Genomic DNA, 18,819 nt, shown 5'->3' with positions numbered 1-18,819 from the left:
TAGTGTAAAACAGTAGAGTAGAGGAAGCTGAGACTTACAATTTGATACAGGTGACTATGAAATCTGGAAATTACCTCAAATTGGCCCACAAAAACTACATAAGCTACACCGCATGTGGGTCGTGCAAGATATTTAATACTCTGGCGCCCACTCCGCGCAAACTATTAGTCTTAGAGAAAAAGTGAACAGGGGCTTTTTCGTAGGAAATTTAATGTAGTTCAGTTTTGTATTGCGACACGTTTTCGCTGGAGGCTTCGATTTTAGAGTTATTCAAGAAAAACGTACGAGAGCTTTATTACAAGCGTTGTATCACGTAAATCATTCGGAATAGGTCGTACTTCGATACGAAGGGCTTTGTTCACAATCACTAACATTATCGCCCCTCAAAACGTGTACCTTTCCTCCTGAAATCTTTTTCCAGTTTCTGTTCTGTTCGACGTTCATAATTCTGTATAAGCCTGAGCTCCCCTAATTCAAATTTTAACGTCGTACTTATTGCGTTACTCGTAAATGTTGGAAGCTAACCTTCCTTTTTGAACCTGGGTTCTCGTGGGTTACGGAAAGTGTTACTCCCAAAATTACGCCACATTAATTTCGTGGCGCTGACTGCTAGAGCAATTGCTAGCATGTTGCTATTTAGGTTACTTTCGGTTTATTTGTCGATTGTCGTTTTTTATTTGTAGTTCACTGTTGCTATGTGAGTTTACATACTGTCATTTGGAGATAGTAAATGGAGCTGTGACGATAGAAAATGGAGTGTCAAGTAGAGAAAGCGGAATAAAAATGTTTCAAATGACTCTGAGCACTATGGAACTTAAATTCTGAGGTCATCAGTCCCCCAGAACTTAGAACTGCTTAAACCTAACTAACCTAAGGACATCATACACATCTATGCCCGAGGCAGGATTCGAACCTGCAGCCGTAGCGGTCGCACGGTTCCAGACTGTAGCGCCTAGAACCGCTCGGCCACCCCGGCCGGCAAAGCTGAATATTTCCGACATATTCTTCTGTATCAGTTCAATAGAGGGGTTACAGCAGAAGGGACAGGCAGAAACCTTTGCGCCGTGTATGGTGATAATGCCACAGGAAGAGCACGGCATGAAAATGGTTTCTCGTTTTAAGGAGGATCGTTTTGACATTGGTGACATTCTACGTCCAGGAAGATCTCCGGATACTGATGAAGATCGTGTACACGCATTAATTCCGTCAGTATACTGGAGAACTGGCAAAAGTGATGAACAGTGATAATTCCGCAAGAGTGCGGCATTTGCATGCAACGAGGAAGGTTCAAAAATCGAGTGTTTGGGCACCGCATGCTCTAAGCCAAAATTACAGAAACCAGCCGGTGGCCGTACGTGTATCCCCACTTGCTCGTCATGTAATTGGCTCGTGAACAACACCGACCACTCATATCGCTTATCGTTACTGGTGGCGAGAAATGGTTTATTGTTGCTAACATAAGGAAAAGAAAGCAATAGTTGAGCCCAAACAAAGCAGGAACTCCTCGACGAAAACCTGCGCGCATCCACAAAAGGTAATGCTACGTATCTGGTGGAACAGCGACGGTGTGGTGTATTACGAATTGCTTCCCTGAGGTGGAACCATCACTGCTGACATTTATTGTTTTCAACTGAGACCACTTGCAGACGCAATCCGAGAACAACGGCCAGCAAGACTGCGTGAAGTGAAGCCACTCCACGATAACACCCGCCCGCATTCTGCTAGGCTGACAAAGAACACTATGCAGGGGTTGGGTTGGGAAGTCATTCCGCACGCACCTTATTCGCCTGATATTGCGCCCTGAGATTTTCACCTTTTGCACTCTATATCAAACAACCTTCAAGGAACTTCCTTTCCGGATGAAAATTCTCCCCGAACATGGCTCGACGAGTTCTCTGCCCCAAAACCACGTGATTTCTGCAGTTCCAGAATCGAAAATTTACCACAGCGGTGGCAGACTGTCGTAAATAGTGAAGGTGAATATATTATTGATGACGGAAGTCTCTGTCATTCGTGTCTGTTGTGTTTATTAAGCGTATGGAAGAACACTACGAACGTATGCCCCAAAGTAGTACGTACTGGTGAGTGGAGACTTACCGGCGGCGAGCTGGCGCACGTAGTCGCGGCGGTCGATGATGTACTGCAGTCCGGTGTCGGAGCTGATGGCGGCGCGGATGCACTGCACGCACTGTGCCTGCGTGAGCGCGTCGCTGACGGACAGCGAGCGCTGGCCGCACTGCAGCTCCAGGCTGTGCAGCAGCAGCCCCAGCCCGTCGCGGTCCAGGAATTCCAGCAGCCACTGTCTGCAACACGCCGGCGCGCCACCTGCTTCACTCACTGATTTAAGCCGCCGCTGACGAAGGCGCTGGCGCCAGGCGGGGGCGCCCGCCGCAAAACAAAAAACAACAAACTAACGTCTCTTCCGGAGCTCGTATCCCGTTACTTGGCCACCCTTGTAAATATAGAAGAAAACTGCCGAGCGTGTCCAAACCTTTTTAAACGGCTATATAATTCCAGGGCCGTGACATATATAGCACTACTACGCTAACATCAAAATAAGAAGTCAGTTGCAGAAGCAATATCTTTTGGAAATTTATTGACTCAAACACGGTAGTAAAAACCACAGCACTACCGACGACGAATATGCCTCTCCCGATTGTCAAATTAACACCGCGTCCAGAGAAACAGACTCATCACTGGCTGTCTGAAACCTTCTCCCACGCAGCTGCATTCGCTTCACAGGCATTCAACCGGCTACCCAAATGGTAGAATCAAGAAATACAGTACCGTCCTCAGTGCAACGGAAGTCTACGAACAGCTTACAACATCTGCATTTACATGATTACCTCGCAGTTAACAGTTAAGTGACTGACAGGGTTCACTGTCAGGGTATTCCTCTACCGTTCCACTCTCAAATAGTGCGCAGGAAAAACGAACACTTGAATATTTGCATGCGAGCTCTGATCTCTCTTGTTATGATCATGTCTCCCTATATAGCGGGCGCCAACAAAATATTTTCACACTGTGAAGGCAAAGGCGGTGATTGAAATATCACGAAGGGATCCTACCGCAACGAAAATCGCCTTTGCTTTTGTGATTGCCACGCCAATTCGCGTATCATAACCGTGGTACTCTCTCCCTTTTCAGCGTCCTCACTCAGTCCTATGTGGATCGGATCACACACTGCACAGCAGTAGTCCAGAAGAGGGCGAATAAACGTAGTGTAAGCAGTCTAAAGTGGAGATGGTTTCAACTATCATCACTGCATTGATGAGGACTAGCCTTTGGCCGTCTCGGAAACCCCGTAACACAGAGGTTCCCACACTTTTTGTCAGCCTGTACCACGATAGCTTGTTCACTTCTTAATTAACACTGAGATTCGGGAAGGGGAGGGGGGGGGGGGGGTTGCGTAACGTTGACCGACCGACTGCGGCAGGGGTTGCAGGCTTTCTTGGTATCACGACGCCATTTAACGCAGGAACAGTCAATCTTTTTCACCTACCGCCCACTTTTGTATCTCTCTTACTAGCAATAATAATGATTAGTTACCAAATATTTTTTGTCACAATATTATGAAAACCTAATGAAAATATTTTTAAAATCCCTACCACCTGCCGCGCATAATGAAAGCTGAACCGTCCACTAGTGGAGTGTTAGGATCAGGTTTACTACTACGACTACTGGTTTAACGGAACGTCCAACAAAGCGACAATAACAACAATAAATCGTTCACTGCGTAATGACTACTATGGCGCCACACATTGATACACGGCATTAAGTTAGCAGCAGTTGCAAAGAGGCGCGAATACTTTCTAATAACCACGGACAGGACCCCATAGAAATATTGTCAACTTCAAAACAAGATGACTCATTTCCGGCTAAGGCAGCGATGACTAATGAAGGGCGACATGGGAAGGGTACAATCCGACCTTCCTGTGTCCTGCGTACAGCTCGAAACGAACATTCTGCGGTATACAGAAGCTACTTTTATCAAACAGTTTTTTCACTATCATTTAACTTTATTTTTAAAGTAACGTAAGAGAATAATTTTATTATATCTGTAAGTGTTGTGTTACTTGTACGTAATCCACTCCAAATGCTGTGCAATTATGGTTGGATGTCGACAGTCCAGCACATGGATTGCTGCCCTGCTTGTACCACCTAATAAAGGCTCGCGATTCCCATTACAGCAACTTTTAATGCAAATGACGTCGCTCGCTTGTGGGTAATAATAGCCTAATTGATCTTTTTTTCGTTCATGTTTAGTTGATTTATTGTTTATTATAAGCATTGTAACTGTACTTTCATTTCTGCAACTTCTACTCCCTTTCTCTCTTAATCTGTAATGACTTCGGGGGTTAATCGTCTAATGAAAATTTATTAGATGGCTTACCGAATGATAAGTCCATTTTCCTTCCGATGGGAAGCTTGTATGTTGAGAGCTCCAAGACATCGCTACACTACCAGTCACTAGTCAGAAAGGTTCCCGAAACAAACTTTTCCATTCATTTAACTTTACTTCAACCGTCTGACAGTGCTTCATATGTATATGGAACACATCTATACGCCGGTTCTGATTTCACTACAACTGGCAAGTGAAGTGTTCTCAAATTGATATCAGACAATCATGTGCAACCTCTGTTGCGGCTGTCTTCGGTATTTTTGACTCTTTACAGAGTCTTTAGGCTTTAGGTTACCAGCAGAGTAAGGTAAAACTGCTTTCAACCCGAAGGTAGTCAGTGGTGCAATTAGCATTTTTCGCAGCAACAAACCATTGCCAGAGTTAAAAGAAACGGAAAATAACAGGAAAAATCTTAGGAACGGCTGAGGCTTCAACTCCAGACATTGAAATCTGCAGTATGACAACCACTGAGCCTTGTGTCGAACTGGACAACATTGCTTCCTAAAGTAGCGTGTCACTAATATGCATCCCACTCCACTTATCTACTGTCGTAAGGTTTTGTTTCAGTATTATACAGCTATACCCATGCAATAACTAATTTTGATATTTTCCTTGTATTCCACGCATATCAATCTTCTGTTGTAGAACTAACCCTAGCAATACCGGCGCCTTTTCGATAACGTGTAATACCAAGGGCACTACTTTATGCCCACCACCAAAAAAACCAAATTCGTTAAATGTGCTTAACTTTTATTAATAACATACTTTTTAAGCAAACTCTGATGTATAAGTGGGGTACAGAACCTGAAAATACCTTTTAGTATATCTTAGCAATGCCCACGCATTTTCCGTAATCTTTACCCAGCGTGGGGTAAGAAAGTTTAAAAAATACATATTTCATTAACTGATGTTGATTTTCATTCGCAACATACTTTTCAAAGTTATATAGGTGAGTAATACGGGTCCTGAACCTGAAAATATGAATACGACACTTGTTGCGGAAAGTCACATTCACTATTTTAACTAAATTTTTTGGGTTAAGCTTTGTTGAAATACTTAAAAAAGAAAAACGTGATCTGATATGAGAAATCATCAAAAACAAGACAATATTTTTTGAAAATTTTTGGATATAAAGTACCAGACTATTTTACGATATATTCGAAAGGTGGACACAAAGTACCGCCCCCCACCCTGGTGTTGAATGAATGAATGAATGTGGTGCGGTTAGGGCCTCCCGTCGGGTAGACCGTTCGCCGGGTGCAAGTCTTTCGATTTGACGCCACTTCGGTGACTTGCGCGTCGATGTGGATGAAATGATGATGATTAGGACAACACAACACCCAGTCCCTGAGCGGAGAAAATCTCCGGCCCAGCCGGGAATCGAACCCGGGCCCATAGGATTGACATTCTGTCGCGCTAACCACTCAGATACTGGGGGCGGACACCCTGGTGTTGATGTTGTACTTTATACTTAACGTTAGAAGATAATAAATTCTTGTTTCGAAAGATGGAGGTATTTGTTCAAAAATGGTTCAAATGACTCTGAGCACTATGGGACTTTAACATCGGAGGTCATCAGTCCCCTAGAACTTAGAACTACTTAAACCTAACTAACCTAAGGACATCACACACATCCATGCCCGATGCAGGAGTCGAACCTGCGACCGTAGCAGTCGCGCGGTTCCAGACTGTAGCGCCTAGAACCGCTCGGCCACTCCGGCCGACGGAGGTATTTGTATTATGAGCCCCTTTCATGCTGGCAATATGAGCCCCCAACATAAACGTGCACAAATTATAACCGATACAGAACTTCTGTTCTATTTTATGTTGCAGATGCCTCGTAAAGAGTTAACGCCTATGACGGAACAGAAAAGAAAGTCTTGTGATAAACTATACGCGATAAGAGCTTCACAGACGCTATCAGACAAAAGAATGAGCCTAATAACAGGCAGCAAAACATGGGAAAGGTCTCCAAGAAGATTTCTACATTGCACAGTCTTAAGTTATATTTGATTTAATAATTTCTTATAATTTTTTGTTTCATTTTTTGAATTTGTCCTATGGGGCTCACATTACGAGCACAATTTTTCTTTTGCAGACTGTGTAAGGTTTCGCAAAACAAATTACATTTTTTGTATCGCGCTTAGAGTCTCGAAAATTGATCGATAATTAAGTGAATGTTATGTCATAGTATGTGGTCAGAAAGTCTGAAGTAGATAGAAGAAATTTTAGGCAGTAATGATAGAAGGACAACGAAGTGGGGCTCTTCCTATACTGGTAAACGAGACGCCGGCTGCTCGCGTTACCGGAAGTACGCCGTACTCGCCGGCGGTGCGTCGCGGCGCGTCCCGAGGCATTTCTGACATTCTGGGCCGGTGCCGGTAGTGGTAGCGGTGGAGCAGCGCAGGGCCCCGTGCCGGTTTTTTGTGCATTCCCCGTCTGAAATAGACGCCGCGGTGGCGGAGGCAGAGGCGCGCCCTCGGCGCCGTACCCGGCAGACGCCGACGTCGACGACAGCCTCCGGCGCCCCCGTCGCCCTCCAGCCTACCTGTCCGTCTGCCCATCTCCCTCAAAGTGCTGACCCTACAACGGCCCTCTTTAACAATTCTGCGGACCTTCGTGTCCGTTCCCGTTGGTGGTAAAATCTCCCGAGTCGCAAGGCCACCTCATATTCCCCTTCCAACTTCTCCAGTACTAATCGTTTCGCCCCCTCTGTTGGGTCCTTCTTCAGGAGAGTGTTCTCCTGTCTCAGAGGGACAGAAAATTTGTGTCACTTCGCGCGAAAACAGCTTTTTGTAAGTGGAAGCGAGGACATCGAAAGGGTGCAAAAATGGCGGCTCGTTTTGTATTATCACGTAATAGGGGAGAGAGAGTGTGGCAGATATGATACGCGAGTTGGGTTCAAATGGCTCTGAGCACTATGGGACTTAACTTCTGAGGTCATCAGTCCCCTAGAACTTGGAACTACTTAAACCTAACTAACCTAAGGACAGCATACACATGCATGCCCGAGGCAGGATTCGAACCTGCGACCGTAGCGGTCGCGCGGTTCCAGACTGTAGCGCCTAGAACCGCTCGGCCACTTCGGCCGGCTTATCGAATCAAAAGTTTCTTCACAGTCATGTGCTCATTGAACTGTCAAGATTCTCGAAGGATGGGAAAAGAAGAAGTGCATATTCTCGTAATTCAAAGTTCTCAATTTAGTAGACTATTTCACCAGCAACAGTTGTTAACAGTTTTCGCAATGTGTAACAGACTACTTTCGCCTCTGTATTGGGCGTCATCCACGGCAGACAGTCTCGATGTAGTAACTTCAGCATCCATTGCTGACTGTTAATAAGACGTTCTCTGACTTGAGTGATGTAAGTAAAATTTGAGGGGGCATAAGGCTCCTTCTTAAAAAGCAATTCATCAGTGGACTTAGTAGATTAAGTGGTTGGCACTTAATGACTGTAAACCCAGAAAACGGTGGTTGGACCACTTGAAAGAACCTCCAACTGAAACTTCCTGGCAGATTAAAACTGTGTGCCGGACCGAGACTCGAACTCGGGACCTTTGCCTTTCGCGGGCAAGTTCTCTACCATCTGAGCTACCCAAGCACGACTCACGCCCCGTCCTCACAGCTCTACTTCTGCCAGTACCTCGTCTCCTACCTTCCAAACTTTACAGAAACTCTCCTGGTAGAGCAGTTACCCGCGAAAGGCAAAGGTCCCGTGTTCGAGTCTCGGCCTAGCACACAGTTTAAATCTGCCAGGCAGTTTCATATCAGCGCACACTCCGCTGCAGAGTGAAAATCTCACTCTGTAAACACCCCCCAGGCTGTGGCTAAGCTATGTCTCCGTAATATCCTTTCTTTCAAGAGTGCTAGTTCTGCATGGTTCGCAGGAGAGCTTCTGTAAAGTTTGGAAGGTAGGAGGCGTTGTACTAGCAGAAGTAAAGCTGTGAGGACGGGGCGTGAGTCGTGCTTGGGTAGCTCAGATGGTAGAGCACTTGCCCGCTAAAGGCAAAGGTTCCGAGTTCGAGTCTCGGTCCGGCACACAGTTTTAATCTGCCAGGAAGTTTCATATCAGCGCACACTCCGCTGCAGAGTGAATATCTCATTCTAGCCTCCTGAAGCGAGTAAATGAACAGGGAGAAAAGGGGATTAAAAGCAATGTGTATTGATGAAGGTACGGTCTGTTCAGTTGTTATCAATACAGTACTAAGACAAGCCGCGGAGCTTGTTATGTCAAAGTACTGAGTCAGTCAGCACTTCAGTGAAGCTTGAAGTCCACAGCAACGACTACTACTTTTACAAACTCAGGAAAGAACATCTAAATGGCGCAGATATGTGACTGCGGAGACCTATTGTGTGCTTCCGGCGGGCGGCGGGCGCCACGGGCGTCGGGTACAGCGTTATAGGCGGCGAGATATCCGGCGGCGGTTGCGGTGAATCAGCGCGAGGTGACGCAAGCAGAGGAAGGCACGTCCAGCGGCGTCCGCCGCGCCGTACACCCTGCGGGGGCGACGGCCCTGGCGACTCCAGCGAGACCAACTGTCTGAAGCAAACACCTAGCATGGGGGAAGCTGCACGCCTACTTGCTTTCCGGCTCTTCTACGTATCGACACAAGAGGTTTCGAGCCAGGCTTACGTCCTGATAATATGTAATCATGTGCACCACGACGACTGTTGGGAGATTCCTGCTGCAGAATCTCAACAGTAATGCCTAGCAAGAGCTAGGATTCAATAACCGTTCTTGGAAAAAGAGACGTACGAGGACACACCCAAGTATTCCACAAAATTGGCTAGCTAGGAGAGCCATCACTATCACCACCAATACATCTACACGTACATACATACTCCGCAAGCCGCCGAACAGTGCGTGGCGGAGAATACCTGTACCACTACTAATTGTTTCCTCTCCTGTTCCACTCGTAGATAGAGCGAGGGAAAAATGAATATCTATATGCTTCCATATGAGTCCTAGTTTATCGTATCTTATCTTCATGCTCCTTACGCGATCTGTACGAAAGCGGCAGTAGAATCATTCTGTAGTCAACTTCAAATGCCGATTATCTAAATTTTCTCAATAGTGATCCTCGAAAAAAATGTCGCCTTCCATCCAGAGGTTCCCATATGAGTTCACGAAGCATCTCCGTAACACTTGCATGTTGTTCGAACCTACCGGAAAAAAAGTCTAGCAGCCCGCCTCTGAATTGCTACGATGTCTGCCTTTAATCCGATCTGGTGCGGATCCCAAACACTCGAGCAGTACTGAAGGATAGGTTGCCTGCCCTACCACAATCCTCACATGCTCGTTCCATTTCATATCGCTTTCCAACGCTACGCCAAGATATTTAAATCACGTGACTATGTCAAGCAGGACACTACAATACTCTATCCCAGCATTACGGGATTATGTCTCCTACTCATCCGCATTAGCTTACATTTTTCTGCATAAAGAGCCAGCTAAAAGTTTTATTTAAGTCCTCTTGTTTGCTCTTGCAGTCAATCATCTTCGACACTTTCCCGTTCCCACCACGGCAAATAACCGCACAGTGCTGCCCAATCTGTCAGCCACATCTACCACATTTCCCTAGGTTCGAATCCTGCCTCGGGGATGGATGTGTGTGATGTCCTTAGGTTAGTTAGGTTTAAGTAGTTCTAAGTTCTAGGGGACTGATGACCACAGTAGTCAAGTCCCATAGTGCTCAGAGCCATTTGAACCATTTTGTTTACCGAGAGCGCTAATGCGCTACGTCCTGTACTCGGGTAGGCGTGCCGGCCCCGGATCGAACCCGCCCGCCGGATTAACGACGAGGGCCGGTGTGCCGGCCAGCCTGGATGTGGTTTTTAGGCGGTTTTCCACATCGCTCTAGGTGAATATCGGGCTGGTCTCCACTTCCCGCCTCAGTTACACGACTCACAGACGTTTGAAACACATCTGCACTTTTACATGATTTACACTAGACGCAGACAGATGGGGTACTTTGATTCCGTCCCGGGGGGTATGGGGTGGCGGCAGGAAGGGCATCCGGCCACCCCTTCAAGTTAACATGCCAAATCCGATTTAACCACGCCAACCCCGCGTACAATGCGGGACAAAGGCGCAAGCGATAGATAGATAGATAGATACAGTCTTCGTAATGACAAAGAGAGTATTCCAGTCAACATTGTCTTAACTTACGTTGGCCTTACCTTAACCTATCTTCTAAGAGAAATCGTAAGGTCAGTGTTGCCACGTGTGTTCGTACATATATCCGGAATCCAAACTGATCTTGCCCGAGGTTGGTTTCTACAAGTTTGTTCAGTCATAAACCTTCTGTATGTCGGGGAAAATAGCGCTTTTTTTATTACTTACTCTAAAACACTGGATTTTGAAATTTTGTCGGAAAGGCTTAGCGCGATACAGGTCTATTACTTCGCTGTTCGTTAATCCAACTTGGCAACAATCTCAAACTGTTGACAATACCCGAGGAGTGGTTTATGGAGGGTTTTGTAAGCGACCTCTTCCGTGTGTCAATTACGGTTTCGTAGGGTTCTTGCGATGAAAAGATGGGCAGGAGGACGATCTCTGAACCGCCTAATCCAAATGTGATCGCCGTGCTCGCAGGTGGAGGGATCCACGCGGCTTCCGTGTTCCAGGAAGAGGCGCGGAGCCCACTGCCAAGGCCAACATACCGACGCGGCGGCGGCGGCGGCGTCGCCACGTGCGTTCACCCCTCCACCAGGCGCCGCCAGCCATTGATAAATTTACCGCGGCCGGTATTTTCGGGGGTTGTCCAATTTATACGGTAAACAACGCGGCCCGGCGTGGCGTCGCCGGCGCGGGTTGCTCATTTACTTGATGGATGCGCCAGCGCGCCCCGCGCCGCCGGAATGCAACCCGCCCGTTATTAATACAGCGCACCGCTTCCTGCTCCGCGACGCGACAGCATAGCGCGCGGCCACATTCCCAACGGCCCGACGACCACCACTTGTTGGGAGTGCCCTCTGGCTTGCGAAACAGCCTGCGCGACCCGAGGCAGCCGAGCCACGGTTTCCCGGAGCTGCTAGCCTGCAGGTACTCCGGCCGTAATTCTCGGGGATAAAGCCCTCCAAAAATTCACAGGCGTACCAAAAACTCCTTCGTTATAAAATTTCGTTCAGTTTTCAAATAACGTACGGGAATGCAGCCGGGTAACGTCGTCCACAACCACCGGTATTTCGACAGGAGCACTGCAGCAACTCAGAGCTGTATGAGGAAATTTAAAACTTCGGTTTGCAGAGGGACTCGAGAAAAGCGCGCGCGCGCGCACACACACACACACACACACACACACACACACACACACAGTAAATACTAGCGCCATCGCGAACTAAAGATGACCGTCAGGAGTCACCGATAATCAAATTAGTAATCCACGCGTGAGGTAGCATTAACTCTGTCCCTCTGTTTTTTGACAACGGAGAGAACAGGATTCTATGAAGAATTTAAACAAAAATCATCGCTATTTATAAGTGAGTGAGTGAGTGTGTGTGTGTGTGTGTGTGTGTGTGTGTGTGTGTGTGTGTGTGAGAGAGAGAGAGAGAGAGAGAGAGAGAGAGAGAGAGAGAGAGAGAGAGAGAGTGTGTGTTTGTTATCTCCCCGGCGTTTTAAATTCCCTTGCACAGCGTTTTAAATTCCTTTGCACAGTGCTTACGTTTGAAAATGGCAGGTTGTGCTCCTGTCGAGTTATAGGCTGTTGCCGACGACGTCACCCGGCTGCTTTCCCGTAAATTATTTAAGCACTGTATGGTTCAGATGGCTCTAAGCACTATGGGACTTAACATCTGAGGTCATCAGTTCCCTGACTTAGAACTACCCAAACCCAACAACCTAAGGACACCACACACATCCATGCCCGAGGCAGGATTCGAGCCTGCGACCGTAACAGTCGCGCGGTTCCAGACTGAAGCGCCTAGAACCGCTCGGCTACACCGGCCGGCCACTCATCTCCGCTTGTACACTGCAGACCACTGAAGTGCATGGCAGAGGGTACTACTATTTGTACAACTTAGTAGGTTTTCATCTTCCATTCACGTGTGTAAAGCGAGAAGAATAAGTGCTTAAACATCTCTGTGCGAGCGGACACTGCCTGCCTACTCTCAGTATTGACATGTGCTGTTTACAATTGTTAGTTCAAGCTGCTTCCGTAATAGTGCGCTGACGTTCTTTTACGTCAAGAATAAAATCAGTCTCTGAGCTTTCTGGACGTACGGTCTACGCGATCGTTCCATTTCGTATCTCTACAAATTGTTATACCCAATTATATGTATAATTACACTTGAGATTCGTTGATACTGTAGTCTTAGCATACCAACTTCTGTCGACTACACATTTTTACATTTCTAAACATTTAAAGTCATACCTAGACGTCAACGACACATTAAATCACAATCCTGCTTTGTCTTCTGTTCAATACTTTACTTAATTAAAAGTTCCACACGCTAGCAGGGTGGAACCACACTTACGGTTGTCCTGTTGCAGCTACAAGTGTAATAAAGTCGTTAGTGACACCGATTGCCTGTTACAGCCAAAGCCTGTCAATTACCACCACGTGTAATGTACCATAGTATAGTTTCATACTTCAACTCTTGCTGCAAACACAGACACAAGTTTTCCCCCAGTAAGAACGTTCACATGTAAATGGCAGACGAACATACGTCAAGGACCTTCCGGAGAGTAGCGTTTACACCTCCGAAGACACTCCTACCAAGTGACATACATTAAACAAAAAAGAAAGCAATGCCGTAGTACCATATAGATTTATTTTTCTTTTTCCATTACACTTTATTATCGAGGAACAGACTCTCTCTAAATCTCCAGGTTATAAAAGGCATGCATTGCAATCTCTCACTGAATGCTAAATCCCCGAAGTATTTGATGACCGTTTCTTGCATATGCATCTTAGACAGTGGAATACAGGTCTCGTTTTAATACAAACCGTTTTACAAATCTCAAAAATGAAGACAAATGTTTCGCAATGATCAACATGCAACCCCTATAGTCGACTTGTACTATCATGGAATAGCTACATTTACATGAAACTATGTCAACTTTGTTTTATTCTACAAAGCGCAGCTATAAATAACTTAGATCTGACGTCACTTCCACTTCCAATCACCTACGAATAATCTTATCGTTGCCCGATTTTTTGTTGCAACAAAAGACTCCAACGTTGGTCGCCCGTTTCGTCCACACAGCCAATGCTGCAATATTTCTGTGTGTTGCAGCAAGTTTTGAAAATCGTATCTAACTAGATAACGGACCTTGGCTTTCCATCGGATCAATTAGCATCGTTTATCTGTCCAATCAACAAGTTTTCTGTCCTGTCCATCGCTGTGGGGGATAAGGAAGAGACAAGGTTCAAATTTTCGTCGTCGTCTCTCTGATAAGTTTGACAACGGATGTAACAAATTAGCCTTACCCATTGCGATTCGGCACACCACATACAGAGGAATAAATAAATACGAGTGGAGAACTAAGTTTTGAGAGAGAGAGCGAAAGAGAGAGAGAGAGAGAGAGAGAGAGAGAGAGAGAGAGAGAGAGTGTGTGTGTTTATTGCGTAGTAAGATATACCAACCACTGCCATGAACAATGTTTATTAAAGTGTGATTTTTGTTAAATTTATGTATCAGGTTCCATAGACCATACGAGTCAAAGCTACATGGTCATAGTACGAGTAAATAGATAATTTACAGAATGCTAGTTAGAAAATTCATACAAAAATAATAAAACACGAGAAGCATTGGTGACATCTGAATAAATAGCAAACTAGAGAGAAAAATCCTTGACTGGTGTGAGGAACTCCTATATGAAATAGAAAGAACGTACCAAAAGGAAAAGTTTCAACTTGAGATGAATGCTTGGGATTTTTATTTTCAGCCATAATGCCGGTTTGTGAACCGTGACTGTGTGGGATAATTATTTATTTCAAGTTTCTGCTACCAGTCACTTTTTGTTTTATGCTTAATCTAACATAATGCAACGCGTTTCGAACATGTTCTGTTCATCTTCAAGCCTTGTGTGTATAACATCGAAGCAATTTGTGCAGTGGCGATCAGTGACAAAATATAATGTGCAATAGTGTAATGTCAGTCAACAGCTCCGCCATTACACCAGTGATGCAAGTGAAGGAGCAAGATGATGTAATTCCTGTGATATACATACTCAACAACAAAGAAGAAAACCAGCAGAAGACATCACTGACTTCGATTTCTAGATATACACTGCCCCCTCCTTCCCCCCAAATGCCACACCAGCAGCTAAAGTAAAAAACAAAGTGTTCTAGATTAATCTAGTTTAAGACTATTTTTAAGTAAGATTTCTCTATGTATGTGTGTGTGTACAAACGCTTGAAGATGAACAGAACATATTCGAAACGCGTTGCATTATGTTAGATTAAGCATAAAATATAAAGTGACTGGTAGCAGAAACTTGAAATAAATGCTTAGGGTTTATCAAGTCATTTTTTCAGTTCCGCTCAAGCGTACAAGAAATGAAACCAGCTGAATAATGCACACCTTTCTGCGCAATGTTTAAGGAACTGTTGTCAAGTGCATATAGTTTTGCGTCTAGCGTTCAATCATGAAGCCTGTAGTTTCTTCTGGATGAACAATTGTTGTCAATTACAAATCCCATGGAAGAGCATATGTACAAAGATGAGAGAGTTAATACTCAGAGATGCTGAACAACGGCCTACACGAAATTCGCTAGTTGACACAAGATCTGCCTGGCCGCCGTTTGCTGGTTTAATAATATTCTTGATGGATGAACAGAGTTGCGTCGAAATATGAGACCACAGGAGATGACTGAGGAAGAGTAACCAAAGTAAACCAATGTTCGCGTTCCAGTGTCAGAAACAGTGGACATTATTTGTGTCGTAAGATTAAGTTTCTGCACGAGATCTTGTACGTAATACTTCCGAGAACTCTTTTCGTTTACCGTCTCTTCTGTGAATTTAAGCCGGCCGCGGTAGCCGAGCGGTTCTAGGCGCTTCAGTCCGTAACCACGCGGCTGCTACGGTCGCAGGTTCGAATCCTGCCCTGGGCATGGGTGTGTGTGAGGTCCTTAGGTTTAAGTAGTTCGTAGTCTAGGGGACTGATGACCTCCGATGTTAAGTCCCATAGTGCCTACAGCCATTTGAACCATTTTTTTGTGAATTTAAAATGATTAGTTTTACTGCCTGTTTGATCTTCTTGAAAGAGTAAAATTTCACTTTTTAAGGGTACGTGTAAGGAACTGTAAGCATTGCATTTTATTGCAGTTAAGCGTTAACCTGTTTTCTAAAAATTACATGATGTTATTGGCTCGTCTTTCACAGTACTTGTGTCGTCTATAGGCGGGAAAACTTTTAAACCATTCTTATGTTTAGTGGCAGATCATCTTTTTCCTACTTTCCAGATTTGAAGTAAGCTATTGATGAGCTTTTCCCTAGCCCCATAATCTTCCAGTGTTTACAAAAGTATTGCATAGTTCACACAATCAAATGCTATTGATAGGAGCCAAGGAAGGCTGAGGACAAAAGACAAACAAATAATCTTGCTCGAGGATCATTATAGTAGAGCTTGAAAACACGTATTCAGTTGTAAAGTTTTTTATTTTTTTTTATTTTTCAGTGGATAGACTTTCAGTTGTAGGTTTTTTTATGTTTTTCAGTGGATAGACCACGACCGGTTTCGGGTTTTGCATGCCAATCCTCAGGTGTGATAATTTTGTGCTGTGATCCAGAGAGTTCTGTGCAGTCGTTGGTGGTATACAGAGTCCTACACCCTCTTCGCGGCGCTCTGGCGCCACACCTAGTGATTGGCATGCAATAGCCCGAAATCGGTCGTGGACTAAGCACTGAAAAACAATAATAAAAAACCTTACAACTGAAAATTTTCATGCTCTACAAAAGACAGTGCTAAATATGTTTGGGATGGAGTTGAGATCAATATTGATATTCTACAGCGAGACAACTTTCTGAATGTACACCTGTTCTAAAGTGTCCGTCTTTATTTGTCTTATATACAAAGTCCCCTCACAGCCAGTCTTCCACATTTGTAATCCGAAGCTAAGGACCACGACGGACTGAATGATTGGAAAGAAAGTATTTATTAAACGTTCCGTTTCCCGTCTTCTCCCAGCATAAACTACGAAATCCCGATGCTGACAGGGAATAAGCAACAAAGCCGGCGTGGAATGCGGGGGAGGAGGGTTGAGGTGGGGGTGGCCCGGCGGTCCCACCCCCGCCAGCTGCTGCTCGTCTGCTAGCCTATATTTACGCGCACTGGCGGCGGCGCGCTACGGGAAACCTCCGTGTACTCCGTAGTTGCGGGAAGGCCTCGTAGCCGCTCCGTCAGCGACCCTTCCGGTTGCTGGCCCAAGCAACAGACCGCGGGACGTCAAGAATCCCGAGAACCTCTGACCACAGCCAAACTGCAAGACAAGCTGTGTACGAGCGTCAACACCGTTCTGTGTAATGAGGAGCGCGGGATCTCTGGAAAACTCATATCTGTGGGACGGGACCATATATATGCCTGTGACTAACACTGCAGTTCTTGTTACTTTCTAACTGTAAGGCGAAATCTTAGAATATCGACAGTAGCGCAATAAACGCCTGAGTGAGGCCACGTACTGTATGCACACTAAGTGCTTTTCATGACACGAACTTCATAAACATGAAGAAGTACACTAATACGAAACTAGTGTGAATAGCCAGGAAATCTGGCCCGTAAAAAACCGTTGAGCTTTAATTCCGATATTATACTCTCCCCGATGCATGTAAATGCCCGTGCAAAATATTTAATAAAAGCAATTGTCGTAATTTTGTGAGATTATAGTTTTATGATACACGCTATAGATCGGAGGTTATCATAACGTATTGCAAAACATTTCAAATTGTGTGTGTGGGGTGGGAATTTATGATCTTTTTCTTAGAGATAACTACCTACGTCGGCAACGGCAAGACCAATACTAATCACTGCTTCAGCGGAAGGCTTTTGCAATGCTTTGAAAAGAGAACTTAGTGGGTGTAGCTGAATGTTTCCGGTACATGACACGTAATTATCATCACTGCATGAGACAGAATCCTGTAACCCCTAGAAATTTGTAGCGTTCTCGAAACTTCATAACCCAGTCCAGATATTTATCAGATTCAGAAGAAACTCTTCAGTAACGATTGGAGATGGACTAGGGATGCATACACCCAGCAGGTGATCATCTTTCACACGACTGTAATACACAGATGCGCTTCTAAAGCAATTCCGAGAATTCGAGATTTAAATTTTTCCCCGCCTGTTGAACACAATACGAAACCACGAGCCGTCGACTAGCGGCGTCATCCACCAAATACGATGGCGATCCACCAATCGCCTTGAAGGTCGTGATAACGCCTACATTTCAAAAACTAAGTAAAGGTATCTTTCCAATATACAGTAGCGGACGAGGATCATGAGCGGCTATCAACTGTTGAATAATAACACTCTGCTGTCAAAATGGAGGTGTCAGAAACGCAACAAATAGGAAAGCAGGCAACCCCGACCCACTCCACGAACAGGGGACATAGCTGATTTCTACTGATTCTGCGAAAACAGTATAAATGCAGTATAGTTTACTCGAAGCCGTTATAAGCCTGGTATAGTTTCACTGTAATTAGCACAAGGATGTATCAATAAATGAATGTTATTGCGGTATTTTTCCGCCCCACGACTGTTATTATTATTATTTGATTCTTCCCGAAGAAACATGAGTAGTTATAGTGATACAAATGTTTGATGGCAGATTAGGAAACAAATGATGAGACTCGAACGTAGTATAGACAGACTTCTAGTGTGCCAAATAGCGGGTTGCAACTACTTCACTGCTCGACAACTTGCGCTTCCGTACTGTATGCAACAGACTCTAGGTACCTTGAACGTCGATTTCTCTAGAAGGGTTACGAACCGTGTCGTATTAGAGCAAAATTTCCTTCACCTGTGTATACACCACACCGCTGGATGAATACATCCCTCGTGAGTAATATCTGACAAGCAGGTCAGGTGAATGCTTACCCCGCTTCTGCTGTCCTGCTGTACTCGGGCGGATCCATGCAGAAAGGCCTCTGTCGTGTGTGGTGTCGTAACGAATGTGCCACAGCGAGTGTTTCTGCCCCGCGGCGTTACAGAGGTATGAACGCAGCCCCAAGTTCGCCGCGCCCACGCGGGCAGCGAACCTCAGGTGACGTAACTCCCACATTCGCCAGATGGCCGTTACTGGGAATGGAGAGCCGTTGACTGGTTATCTCACCACCAAAATAAGCTCTTGCTACCGTTGGCGGACGAGGCGTGGCTGCTCACGAGAAACGTGGGGAGTTCCATTCTTGTAACGTCAGCGAACGTTTCCAGTATTGTACGTTAGAACAGCCAAAGCGCCCATACGGGGAGACAAAACTGG

At 45.3% G+C, this 18,819-nt stretch overlaps 1 protein-coding gene across 3 annotated transcripts in view; it reads right to left on the bottom strand.

The window, feature by feature from the left end:
- Positions 1-18,819, bottom strand: part of LOC124545171 (inverted formin-2-like) — a 405,109-nt gene that overhangs the window by 13,623 nt on the left and 372,667 nt on the right. For all 3 annotated transcript variants that reach the window (XM_047124011.1, XM_047124019.1, XM_047124029.1), the window contains one exon: positions 2,098-2,303. In XM_047124011.1, the coding sequence (XP_046979967.1) occupies positions 2,098-2,303 (206 nt within the window). The remainder of the gene's footprint in view (positions 1-2,097; positions 2,304-18,819) is intronic.

This window comes from Schistocerca americana, chromosome 1 (assembly GCF_021461395.2).
Source record: "Schistocerca americana isolate TAMUIC-IGC-003095 chromosome 1, iqSchAmer2.1, whole genome shotgun sequence".
Taxonomy (NCBI): Eukaryota; Metazoa; Arthropoda; class Insecta; order Orthoptera; family Acrididae; genus Schistocerca; species Schistocerca americana.
Note: the sequence above shows the minus strand (reverse complement) of the source record. Positions and strands in the feature narration are given on the sequence as shown.